Source organism: Arachis ipaensis, chromosome B06, assembly GCF_000816755.2.
Source record: "Arachis ipaensis cultivar K30076 chromosome B06, Araip1.1, whole genome shotgun sequence".
Lineage (NCBI taxonomy): Eukaryota > Viridiplantae > Streptophyta > Magnoliopsida > Fabales > Fabaceae > Arachis > Arachis ipaensis.
The window spans coordinates 130,641,050-130,654,390 of record NC_029790.2 but is presented as its reverse complement, the minus strand read 5'-3'; the positions used below and the strand labels follow the sequence as shown (position 1 = coordinate 130,654,390).

Here is a 13,341-nt window from a genome sequence, read left to right as displayed (position 1 = left end):
GGTAGATGAAAAATTTTACTTATTATACAAAGATTTTTGTAATATAAATATTACTTTCCTTTTTCACTAAAAAAATTGAAGAAAAGCAAGAGAAGATTTTTGGTTGAGGAAAAAAAGGAGGATAAAGTGGTAATTATGGTTGCGGGACCCACATAGACGTTGACGCAGAAATGCGGTGGAGTGTTCAATTAGTCCGTTACAAATTACAAAGCTACACGCTTCCTTCTATGACTCTCCGATTCTAACGCCATTGCTCTATTTGCTACTTTCTCATCTTCACTTCAACGATCTTCGTAAACTACAAGTCTCAGGTCTTGTTAATATTTTGGCGCCATTCTTAATCTTCATTAGATCTATAATTTGCAAGAGCATCCATCGTCATCGATTATTTGATCTATAATTCTCAATCAATTAATTGGTTGGTGGGATGAAAATAATTGATTTGTATATATTTATATTTTAATATATATTGTATACCAATCATTAAGGTATATACTTTGTTGAGTTCGAATTTTAATTTATTAAATGATACTGTAAATTCTTATGTATTCATTATAATTTATAAACTATTGGACATATAATTATGAGGAAAAGGAAAATAGCCTTGTGTTAAGGAAATAAATAGGCATGCACTATGAGATGAACTTGTATTCAAAGTCTAACACAAATTCATACCAAAAATAAATAAATAAATAAATAAAACATGTCAGATCTCTGTTAGATAAGTCATAAATATTGAGGTCAAATAATTTAAATGAAGTTAGATGCATTTGGATAGTACAACTTGATCTTTCATATTTAGAACATCAACCATCCTTTTTATTTTGGCTTCATGCAATCATGCTCACTAGAATAAATAATGTTGATTGGACAAGATGATATACATTAATATAGTTGGTTAGAGTTAAGTTTACTGTGGTCTCTAAAATTAGTAAGTTACACTAATTTAATTTTTGAAATCTCAATTATTATAATTTGGTTTCTTAAATTTAAAAAAGTATACTATGTTAATCTCTTATGTATTTTTTGTTACGGAAACTCAACACTATTAGTAACATGGCCTAACTCTTGCTAAGTTTGATATATTAACAGCATGCTGAACTGTATTAAAAATATAATTGCATTGATTTGGTCTTTTTTTTCCTTTTATAACCTAAACCACAAAATTTTATTTCCAATCTTCTTCTTCATCATCTTCTTCTACTTCTTCTTTTCGTTGTTCTTCTTTTCTATTGTGTATCGTTGCAGGTTTAGGATTATGATTTTAGGTGGTAGTCAAAATTTCATGCACTCAACCACCAAGACTCCAAGTCAAAGAGGATTTTGAGAGTATCAAAACCCTCTACTACTTCCGGTAATGACACAACATGCTCAAGATAAATATCAATAAAGTCATCATTTTTCTTATTCATAAAGTATATCTCCTTTAATTTATTATCAGAATTTCCTTAAATCAACATCTAAATTTCTCTCGAGAATATGCCATCAACATTCTTTAATCTTATCATAATCAAAGTAAATATTAATGAGGCAATTTTTACTGTGTTTTACCCATAATTTTTTTTTTTTGTGAAGCTAAGTGAAAAAAGAGAAGATGAAATAATCAAAAGGGAGGGATATAACGTTTTAATATGAAAAAGGTTTCAAAGATATAGTTGTAAACTTTATTTAGCGTCAAAATACATACGACATCGTCTATGTCCAGCATGGTAAGAATTAGGCCACGTTAATAACAACAATGAAATTTGCTGACGAAAAATATCCGAGAAACTAACGTGGTGCACATTTTTAAAATTGGGGATTAAATTATAACAATTAAGATCTCAAGAACTAAATCAGTATAATTCACCAATCTCAAAACCAAGTGGAGGTTAACACTAATTGGTTAATTAGAAAGAAGCATCATGTTCTTAACTTGGTAAACTTTCAATTGATGAAGCCAAGAAAAAAAAGCTAACATATTGTGATTTTTAGGAAGTAATGAAGCGGGGTTGATTTACCAATATTTATTTATTTTTTTATGATTTGATTAATAGGTATATTATATTTGATTCTCAAATACGACTTTACTAATAATTTGCTAGGAAGAATTATAAATAAATTACAATTTTTTGTCCTGTACAAATAATTTATGGAGAAAAAGAGAGAGCGCGTGATAAAAATGATATGAATTTAAAATAGTGTGTAAAAGTATCTTTTTGTATTTTAGCACACTAAATTATTTTAATTCTCACGACATTCTTTAAAAAATAAAGAGATTCATTTTAGTTAATTCTAAATAGATAAGATTTTGAAATTAAGAGTTTTAAATTTTTATCAATTCCAATGTTTTGAGTTCCAACATCCAAACACATCCATGATGTTTTTTTCCTCCAATATTCTTCAGCAAATCCTTTCTTATTAGCAGTGTGGTCTCTGATTGATGAACAACCATAACAACTTATAAGCGAAAGAAGAGGTCGTTGTTTGCCACGTTTACTTAAGCCTGTCTTACAAACAAACAGAAAAAATTCCAATACGTCACTCAGATACACAAAATGAAAATGTGTGCCTTAGCTTATGAGACTATTTTACCTGACCAATGACTATTGATTGAGAAATAGATAATCAAGTGATTATGGCATCAGGATCTCATCCAGCATGCTATATACATAGCTCTTGGAAAAGTATTTAACTAGATAAAGAAAGAGGGTTGTGAAAACTTTCTAGAGTTTATTTAGATCAGAGTCTCAGAGACTTGGGTACATCATTGGGATTTTGCTTGTGTTTGTGTGATTGTGTTAAGGGTTTGTCATATGAATAAATATTGCTAATTTGATAACAAGAGAGAAATTGAGATAGAGGATAGCTTTATTAACATTTCATATTTATTACAATTTTCAATATTCTTATTTATTGACAGGCTCTTAATAATTTCTTATGGACAGAGCAAACGAAAAGAAGATTTTATCTGATTAATATCCTGCTTTACGCCAAATGAAAAGCGATAGAAATATTTATTGACAAGAAGAAGAGAAGGACAAAAGCTATATAAATATCAAAATACACATATCAGAATCAGAATGTAATATCTTATTATCATATGTACAGACACAAAATAGATATTTATATTGTTCTATGATGAGTTGATGACACTATTGCCACCACTACTAAAAAGAAACAAAAGTGCATAATTATGAACAAAAAATTTTCCAACAATCTTGGCCTTCATTTGCAGTATGTCTAGGAAGTAAAGAAACACATTTATTCAACAAATCAATACTGTCTTCTGATATCCCTCCAAGGGTAGTGTCCCCTCCTGCGAAAGCTTATGACTCTTCTCATCTTTCTAAAACTTCCTAGTAAACATTTGGCAACCACTGAGGGGAAGAATATCCTACTTTGAGTTCTCGTTTTCGGCACAATAGGCAGCCTGTTGTATGAGAATAACTCTGCAACAAAGCTGGTTAACTTGTTCTTTCCAACATGAACTCGTACTTTATTGTACAGCTCGATCTTCCTATCCTCAGTGGCTACCTCATCAGAACAAATTTCTTCTTCATCATCATCACTATGTTCTTTAGGTTGATAGCTATTCACTTGCGAGGATGACCTGCACTTTCCATTTATGTCACTCACATTTGTTTCACCATCTCTACTTATTCAAATGTGGGTCTAGCAAACTCCAAAAAATGGAAGGGGAAAAAAAAGTGTTGCCAGTAACTGATAGAAAAGGTACACAAAGAATAGAAACGAAATACAGAGACAATGTAGTATTTTTAGCAGATTTCAATATGCGGAATTGAAACATTTATATACAATGTAAAAGTCATTAGCTAGGTAGAGGTGTCCCTCTATTTAGAAATATGCAGTACTTAACTGCCTCCATCAAAGGAAATTAGAGATAGAAAGAAATGCATGAGAGAAATTTTGATATGGAATGATAAATGCAATGCACATTATTTAGTTGTAGCAGATGGAAAGCTGTACTTTTGCAAAATGTGATGAGATCAAGCTAAATGGCAAGAAAAAACAAATAGCCAAGAAAGCAAGTCCTTGTGTAGTCCAACATGATTTCACAAATATTTTGACAGAGTAGTGACAAAATGGTTAAAAGTTAAAACCAATGTCCCGTACAATCTAACATATGTGAAGATTCAAGCACAAAACAAACAAAAATTTTTAGTAACCCAAACAGAGCTGCTTATGTTAATATAGTTGGATGGTTTAGACACAGGACTTCGTTAAACATATTGCAAGATTCAACTAAACTAACTGCAACCTGGCAAACAGCATATTGATCCTAAATCATCCAGCCAACTGCTGAATATTTGTTTTTATAGCTAACCTATGGGACTGTACGAAATTTAGTACCTGCTGTGCTGTTTAAAATGGAAAACTCGCTTCTTTGATCGCTTTCTTCTTCGAGCACCATAATAGTTTGAGACATGGCGGATGAAACGAAGCTTTGCATAGCAAAATAAAACAATAACTATTATGATCAATAAAAACCTTCTAACAAGAACATAGTATAGATATTATGCTAAACAAGTAGTTTAAGAATGAGGTAGTTCTTAAACTATTTATTCACACATGGTATTTGCCAATGCCACTTATGAGATATATTCCATTCCTCGAATACTATAGACACCAAAATTAAGTTACAATACAACATTCCTGACGACTGAAACAAATTAAGGCTTAGGAAGAAAATTAAGTTACAAATCAACATTCCTGACGACTGAAACAAATCCTACAGACACCAAATTAGTACAATGGGAGAAGGTTCAGAAGAGCATAGGAAAGAACAGTTTAAGGGTGATTCAGTGCATATCATTAACACGTGAATATTTAGATGAAATATGAAAGACTTGGATCTACAAACCTGATCACCGTCCTTGATGCCATAATTTCTCAGGTAATCGTCATCTTTAACAAGCTTCTGTCCATCATAGCATAAGCAAAACTGCCGCCAAACATGTGGCCTTCACAATGAAAGTAAAATATGTGATTATATAATCAGAGAACATATTACATATTAATTTGTACAGAAAAAGGGAAAACAGATTAAGTTGACCTAGTAATTGTCTGAACTACAATGAAAAAATAATAACATCTCATTTCTAATCCAAGGTTGAACAACAAAGCAAAAAGTTTCCTTTTGCCTAGGTTAACAACAATTTTCAATACTCCAGAACTAGTTATAGTCCATTGGTTGCAACAGACTAAAAATTATTAAAGTACACAGCCAAGAAATTCTTCAACAATCAAATAAGTAAAAAAAATCATACATTGCCACACTGAAAACCAAGTAACCAACACAGTAACATACATAACACACACCATGAAATCTTCCCTGGCCCCTTCTGAGGCATGTGACTGAACACCACCTTCACCGCCTCCTTAAGCTCAGCAATAGTTGCTGTCTTCTCAACTTGAATATCTGCAAAGTACCAATGGTCTCTGGTATCAATGTTCCAAAAACAACACCAAATATTGTTTTCAGGTGGGGGAGAAAAAGATGTATAGAACAATGCTATTAAAAAATATTTCGATTATGGTTCACAATTTCACAACTGGAATTGTTGCCACACTGCAACATGTCGGCAACTACAATCACAGTTGCATACTAAACAACCTCTCCACAATTTCAGCACAGAAACTCTTCTACCAATTTCACAGGTTATTTTTGCAAAATTTTCAAAATTTCATCTTAATATGAATGAAAGTTCGGTAACAACAAACAGTTCAATGCAATTTAGTATGCATACGCTCCAATTAAGTTATTTCAAATAACAGATTTCCTTGTTTTTTTTTAAATATAATTCAGTGAAAGCATGCATTTCATGTTATGGTTCGGGATAATACTTGCACCTGCTCAACAAACAAAGGCTACGAGTTGAATCGTTGTAAATTCAAGTCCACAGATACAACTGCATTGCAGTTTTTGCATTTTCCAGAACCGAATAAATGACTAACTCATTCGTTTCTCTCATAATCTTTTCAGAAATGTAACAACCATAACCGTAACCGCAACGGCAAATTAAAATTGGTGCCGGGAGCGAATACATACCGAAGGTAGATCCATCCAATTTGAGAACAGTAAGGCTGAGAGGCTGAGATCGAAGCCTATTATAAAGGAAACTCTTACTGGAGAAAATGCGGTCCATGGCTGGGATCGAAGAGAATTGAATCGACAACGGTGATCGAGAAGGAGAGGAGGCGTGGTTAGGGTTCGGCATTATTAAGCTAGTGTGTGCCATGGCGGTGAGTGAGTGAGTGAGAAGAAGCGCGTGAGTAAGGACATTGCGTGGAGAAGAGAGTGGTGCATAAATGGGGAACGAGAAGAAAAAGAAGAGAAGAGATTCTTAGAGAAGAACGAATAGAATACGCAATGTTATTGTTCTTTGGCTTGTGTCGGGGGTGATTCTTCTTCCATACAAACTGTTGAGTGAGTGGTTTGTGTTTGAAGCAAAAAGCGAGGCATTTTTGGAGAACGGGAGGATGACCGTTAACGACTCACTCAAACTGTCAAACATGAAACAACACGTGCCCTCAAATTACAGGCTCTGACTGGATTTGCTCTTGGGCCTAGGTCTGGGCCTGTGCTAGGCCCTCTCTTTATTTTTCCGAAGGTTGGACAAATGGACCAGGGTATGTGTCTCGTGTCCCTTCACTAAAAACCCTTAGTTAAACCAAGTTGTGTAGGTCTAGTAGTTAGTTCATTAGTTAGCTTACGCAAGTGTCGAGAGTTTGAATCTCGGAACAGCAATAAACCCTTAAATGGAGTTCAGTACCGCAGCATATTAGTCCTTCCCTCACCAGACTAGGGGATGTTGTGAAAAACCAAAAAAAAAAAAATTCCGTTAGTTGGACGATGGCATATGTTTTAAGTCTTATGTCCCTTCGCTAAAAACCATTAGATGATTTGATATATTTGACTAAAGGTGAAAATTCACGTACAGTTGTCTTTATGTGAAGTTGATAGTTAAAAGTTTAGATGATTTAATAAGTTTAATTAAATTGTCATATAATGACTCTTAGTTATCAATTTCACATAAAGACAACTACATGTGAATTTTTATCTTGACTAAATTATCATCTAACAGTCCTCAACAAAAAATTTTATATGAAGACAACTCACATAAATTTCTCCCTTGTAAAAAATCTGTTTGGAAGATTTTTTTCTTCATTATGTGTACTTTTTCAGAGATTTGTCAATACTTTTCATATGTAAAATCAGTAATTCAAAACAGGCTGAAGTAAAAAATCAGTCTTCTGTTCCTCAATTACTTGGTCTTCATAATCACTTGAGTCATGTTCTCAATTCAATCATTATTTGAAGGTGATTGAGAAGAATAACACAAAGAGAGGAATACATAGGATTCAGCAAAGCAAATAGCCAAAATACAACTATGTTAACATAACATTAGATCAAATAGATGTTTTTCTTTGTACATACATCAAATAAATAAGATGTATAAATATACACTGAAGCCATGACTGCTGCTATGCCCTGAAAATTGTTGATACAATACACCAACTTCTCAGTCAGCAAAAATTTCCTAAAAATGTGGATTAGTTGATCAAATGTTCCACAGACCACGGTATGACTAAGATTCTTCTCCCTTTTAAGAGGTTTGTAGTGATGATCACTACATGACTCAACTCAAGTGAATGGCTTTCCCTAATTGCAAAAAGAGGTTTGCACTAAAAGTGTTGAGTTATTATTTGCCCATGAGCTTATAGTAAGCATATAAGCCAGAGCCAGTGAAACCGAGTAGCTGCCCAATTATGTTCCACTGAAACCAAAACAAAACAATATTCTATCAAAATAATATACAATAAAGTAAAAAAGGATGCCCCATAGTGGAAACAAGCCACGGAGCTACATTTTCTCATTGGAAATTGCTTCATGGCCAGAAATTTTGCCAGCATGTACTTGCCAGAATTATGTAACAATTGGTTCTGGCAACACTGGTTCCGGCAATAAGCTAGGGCTCTCTAGCACTGTTCTTTCTATTGTATGAAAATGTGTCTGTGTATGTGTATGTGTGTGTGTGTGTGGAAGCGTATGTATACTCAATAGGAAATAGCTGTCTGGACAAGAGCACTCACAAAATCAAATGGTAGCCCACCAAAAATTACCCAGCCAAGTCCAATGGTAAATAGATCCTGCACATCAACATAAATAATTAGAATTTGGTACATAAAAACTGAACACACCAATCATGACATTGATATGAAGTAAAAAAGGTCATATATTAGAGATTCTCTGTTTAAATGAGTGCATTCAGACTCTGGCATTACGTAGTAGTTATGACAACAACAACCAAGCCTCGTGCAGACTCTACTCCACACAATCAGTTCTAGAAAGAAAAGCTATACTAACATCATGAAAAAGAAAAAACAAGGCCTTACACACCTCTAATGCCAACCTGTAAATTATAGGGGAATTATTCATGCAAGGAGAAACAAGTAGCAGCAAAACGAACCTTCAGATTACCACAAATCGTCTGTGTCACAGCTGAATTTAGAGTCGTGTTCAAGAAAATGCAGTAGTTCAAGAAGAACGCCAGTATGCAGGAAAAGAGCAAAACAACCTGTTCAAGAAACAAAAAAAGAATGACCCTTTAAAAAAAAAAGAAACAAAAAAAGAACATATAAAAAACATATGTTATCCTAAAATGAAATTAGGAAACTGGGTTCAAAGCTTGATGTTGATGCTGAATGAACAAAAATATTGGCAGACCTTTTACAGCAACATTAAGGCAATTTTACATGGAGATGGACCTTATTCCTTTTGGTTTTAATTTTTAAAGGAGCTTCAAGACTTCGAGTACAGCTACAGAAATGGAGGAAATTATGGACATGTGGGATTGAACCCTGATTCAATGCTGGCAACCCAAAGCACAAGAACCAAGAGAGATGCCACATGAGCTTATAGCTCACTGGCAGAGACAAACTTTTGATTGCAGGAAAAATTGTACTCAACTCTCTACTCTTTGAAGCAAATAAATTGAAATGAAGATCCACATAGATATTGAACATAGGAATGCAGTAACGTGCCACAAAAGAGCAACAACATAGCATTGGATTGGAGTTTTGGCCCACCTAAACTTCCATTTACTTTATTGAAAGTAACACCATTGACCATAGATGTGTTGGTGTTTTCACAGTGATATTTTCAACGGATTTTGATGTCAAACCCCAGTTTTGGTCAAGGCAACTCTGAGTTGCTTCTATGCTCAGTGTTTTCTTCCTAATTTTTCCATCATTTTACAGTAAAAAGGATGATACCCTATATGGGTCATTTGCATCTTTCCCCCATTTTGTTTATTTTGTTAAGTATAATCCCCCTTTCCTTCAAAAAGTGGGTGGACATAGAGTTACAAAGTATAATTGTGGGGAGAGAGTATATTCTTTAAGCCTCCATATTATTTTATTCCAAATAGACATTGTCATAATCCTCGTTAACTTCACAAAAATATTATTATTAATCCTTTTACAATTAACCAAAGAAGCTCCAATGATGACTACTACTAACTCAAGTAAGAAAGGCTCGAGCAGAACTTACAATAAAACCAGGTGAGAAAAGATAAGGAAAGTTAAGTGTCATCTTCAAGTCACCACGAATAAATGTCCAAACGAGCAAAAATGGCCCACATACAACGCCTATAATACAATATAAAAGTATTCAGAGTCAGAAACTCCATTACATAAAAGTGTAGCAAGAAAGTTTGACCATCATAGAACCTCTAAACTTACCATTGCACCACATAAGTCCAAAGCTATTAAGACCACTAGTTTTTCCTGAGAAAAGCACATGATACAAAATGATTAAGTTCAAACTGACCGGGAAACACAGTATAAAGTTTCCACATGAGAATATGAGAAAGTAGGAACACAACCTATGCGGGAAATGGTTGCCAGATATATTGCTGTGGTAAAGTTTGCCAAGAAAACAACACTATAGCCATAAGCATCAAAAGAGAAGTCCCGAACTCCCGCAATCAGCGCACCAAAGACAATCAAGCCAACACTGATAACAGCCTTATAGATTTCAGTTAAATGAAGGAATCAGGCACATGCTTTCTCAAAAAAATTTGAACTTCAACTTTATTGAGTTATAAAGGAAAAGGGGGTAATAATAAAAAGGACAGTGAACCAATCATGTTATCCTTATTGCAAATGCATATCAAGCCAACACTGATAACAGCATTATCAATTTCCACTAAATGAAAGGAATGAAGCACACAATCATCCCAATAAAACTTGAACTTTCACATCATTGAGTATAAACGAAAAGGAAGAAATAACCAAAAGGACAGTAAACCAGTTACATTGTTCTTACAAACAGTAGATAATATCATGCAATCGAGAGAAAGCAAGTTACCTGAAAATAACAGAGGATGAATACCTCTGTTGCACGAGAAGAAACTCTACAATCATTGTAAATACCACAGTTGTTCGCCTAAGAGTGGTGTACATTGGAACATTTACTCCACGGACAGACTCCATGGTGACTAGCTAAGAGAAGCAACAGGAGTATATACAAAATAGTTAGTAAAGAAAAGAAAAAAATGAAAACAGAGTTTGTCATTTCATAAAAGAAGAGAAAACGATAAGAAATAAGGAACTACCATGTAGAGTAAATATGCTCCTGATAGAGGAAGAGTGTGCTTCAAAGTATTCAATGGTACAAATTTTGTTGAGTTATCTGATATTAAAGATTCACCTGCTGAGAAAGAAATTATCCTCCAGCGCTTCAGTATATAAAGAAAACAACATGAACATACCATCTGCAGCAGAAAGAAGCATACAATGTGAAATGGATCAAACGGATCTCAAAAAAATATTGGTAGTTGTAACTTGTAACGCAATAGTGATCAACAGAAGTGAAGACACATCATAGCGTCCAAACATAATAGATTCAAAATAAATCGTTTTACCTCTTATATGAACACAGCTATAACTCTTTCTGTTTCAAATTAGTGCTATAGGTTATTTGAATAATCTCCTACAACTTAGTTTCAGGAACTTCAACTCTTAAAACATAGTGAATGAGCTTAAAGTAACTACCATTATAGTGTACAGGAAAACCACACGAATGAACAACATGAATCCAGAATATAAAAATGGAATTAGAGCAGCACTAAAAAATTGGTTTCCACCCACAGTAACTGATAAATTAAGTGCTGTGAAGAGTTATCAATCAACCAAGTATGAATATATAAGACTTAAGGAGAACGATGTTCATGCTCTCATGTAAATAAGGTGGATTACAATGTCTTTCTGTTCACAGTTTTCTCCAAAAGATTACTGAAACTTCTAAATACTAATGCCAAATTAATGGTCTGTCATGTCTTGGCTCACATGTAATAAAGAAGGAAACAGAACCCTTTTTAAGTATCAACCTGAAGAAGTGTGATGACATTTGCAGATGGGAAGTTATATGATGAAAGAGCTGCCTTATTGAACATCACCAAGAGAACTACAAAAAGGGGAAAAAAAGGTATTTCTTAGTAATGGTGCATTTAGCAGTTAAGAATCAAGATTTGAAGCAGCATCTACAACCTACATGAGTTTTTGTGTAAAAGTTGCAAACAAATTCTCTAAACATCATGTCATTGATCATTAATATTTCTTTGAACAAGAGCTCCCAAAAACATATCTCCAATAATCTATATTACATTTCTTCCATATCCAAGTACACAACAGATATTAACAAACTAAATGAAAGATGCACAAAAATTCCCATACATTTGAAAGTAAAGAGTAGTGCTTGTGAGTGTTTCAATTCATGTTAATATACTATTCAAGAGTTCTTTTAAGTTTTAAAATGAAAGAATAAAATGACAGGTTATCATGTAAGGTTATCCTTTATTCATTTCTATAAACAATAAAGTATAATTAACTGGTACTCTCAATAGCATTGCATATAGCAGACCAAATTTTCTAAACCTCATATCACGTATGAGAAAAGGTGCAAGATAATTTGATAGAAACCCTAGCAATTGAAGGATGAAACGAAATGAAATGAAATCACAGGTCCTCTTGTTCATCTTAGAATCAATACCACATAATTTTTCTAACATAAAGTTCTAGCTCTAGCCACAATCTTGGAAGCAGTACCAGTACACACCACTCAGGCATCTACTATCCAGTAACTATGATAACATCTTAAGACATCAAAGTTTCAAATGAAACTTAAACACTGTACCATGGGAATTGCATTATTTGCATACAAGAGTCAATGGACAACACATCTACTTTCTTCTTTCCCTCCTACTGTCAACCCCAAAAATAAAATTCTAGAAAATTATAGCTAACATATATCTATATCCATACAAATATTATAGGGCTCTCCCAATTTGGTACCCAACAGTTTTATTCCATAAATTGCACTGCAATATATTTTTTTCTTCTTTTACAATTAAAAATTTTCTAAATATGTAACTACAATTCAAAATAAAACTACCTAAAATTGTCTTCTGCAAGATGCTGAATTTTGATTTTTCTGGACTTAGATGCCATAACTTTTATTTTAAAAATATTTAAAACACAAATTAACATACAATCCTGCAAATTGACTGAAACTTAAATTATATATAATATTTCCGGCGATCAAATGAATAGAAACACTCGTAAAATCAGAGAATCTGATCATCATCATCATCATTCTAAAATTGAAATTATTAAAATAAAAAAGAAAAGAAAGATATTTGGAGATTAGAGAACAAACCGGCACAAGACATATAAGAGACAGCGGCGTAAGCACCGCGTTTGGTCATGGCGGAACCTTTGAAGAGCTTGTCCCCATCGTCGTGGGTCCTGCCAGGATCCGACACCGGAAGCATGGGGTTATTCTCCGACGAATTGGATACTTTGAGAGACATCTTTTATTGCGGAAAAGCAATGAATTGAATTGGTTCAGGCACAAGGATGGAGTTTTGATTTGGAGGAGTTGAGAACTCCGAACTTGACTTTTGACTTTGTCAACTCTCAACAACACGACGGCTCCCACCACTCTCGCTACACTCACACAACCTTCCCTGCATATGAATCTCTCTCTCTTTTTTTTTTTCTTCTAAAATTAAGAAAGATATTCGAATTTGCGATCTCTAAATAAATAAAGAAAAACTATGTTATTTCACTATAGCCGGTTGTTATATGAATTTCTTTAGTTTTTAGATTCTTCAACATCAAAATTGCTGTATTTCATAGAAACCAAGGATGCTTGCCACTTTAAAATTGATGATCTTATTTTCAATTTGAGGGATATTATTTTTAAAATAATATATATTTACTGAAAATATATAAAAAGTTATATAGTTAATTTATATTAATCATAATAGAGTC

General features: G+C 33.5%; 2 protein-coding genes across 2 annotated transcripts; both read right to left on the bottom strand.

Moving 5' to 3' along the window:
- On the bottom strand, window positions 3,055-6,497 carry LOC107605366. The gene is made up of 5 exons (XM_016307227.2): window positions 6,053-6,497; window positions 5,323-5,422; window positions 4,865-4,964; window positions 4,354-4,445; window positions 3,055-3,592 (listed from the first exon to the last, which is right to left on the bottom strand). Exons 1-5 carry the CDS (start codon window positions 6,240-6,242, stop codon window positions 3,256-3,258), a joined length of 819 nt encoding a protein of 272 aa, XP_016162713.1. The 5' UTR covers window positions 6,243-6,497; the 3' UTR covers window positions 3,055-3,255.
- On the bottom strand, window positions 7,339-13,159 carry LOC107605364 (nucleotide-sugar uncharacterized transporter 3). Its single transcript, XM_016307225.2, has 10 exons — window positions 12,725-13,159; window positions 11,397-11,473; window positions 10,623-10,781; window positions 10,376-10,509; window positions 9,891-10,021; window positions 9,748-9,792; window positions 9,557-9,654; window positions 8,475-8,582; window positions 8,098-8,154; window positions 7,339-7,781 (listed from the first exon to the last, which is right to left on the bottom strand). The coding sequence occupies exons 1-10, from the start codon at window positions 12,876-12,878 to the stop codon at window positions 7,707-7,709; spliced, it is 1,038 nt and encodes a 345-aa protein (XP_016162711.1). The 5' UTR covers window positions 12,879-13,159; the 3' UTR covers window positions 7,339-7,706.

What these genes read in the sequence shown, in the direction of transcription:
- LOC107605366 (XM_016307227.2), bottom strand. Translation starts at nt 6,242, where the DNA reads ATGGCACACACTAGCTTAATAATGCCGAACCCTAACCACGCCTCCTCT. An exon ending in ATTGGATGGATCTACCTTCG is followed by an intron (nt 5,423 to 6,052) that starts GTATGTATTCGC and finishes GGTACTTTGCAG; the next exon opens with ATATTCAAGTTGAGAAGACA. An exon ending in CATTTTAAACAGCACAGCAG is followed by an intron (nt 3,593 to 4,353) that starts GTACTAAATTTC and finishes TGGAAAGTGCAG; the next exon opens with GTCATCCTCGCAAGTGAATA.
- LOC107605364 (XM_016307225.2), bottom strand. Translation starts at nt 12,878, where the DNA reads ATGTCTCTCAAAGTATCCAATTCGTCGGAGAATAACCCCATGCTTCCG. An exon ending in CTCTTATATGTCTTGTGCCG is followed by an intron (nt 11,474 to 12,724) that starts GTTTGTTCTCTA and finishes CCCTTTTTGTAG; the next exon opens with TTCTCTTGGTGATGTTCAAT. An exon ending in CGATTTGTGGTAATCTGAAG is followed by an intron (nt 8,155 to 8,474) that starts GTTCGTTTTGCT and finishes GTTGATGTGCAG; the next exon opens with GATCTATTTACCATTGGACT.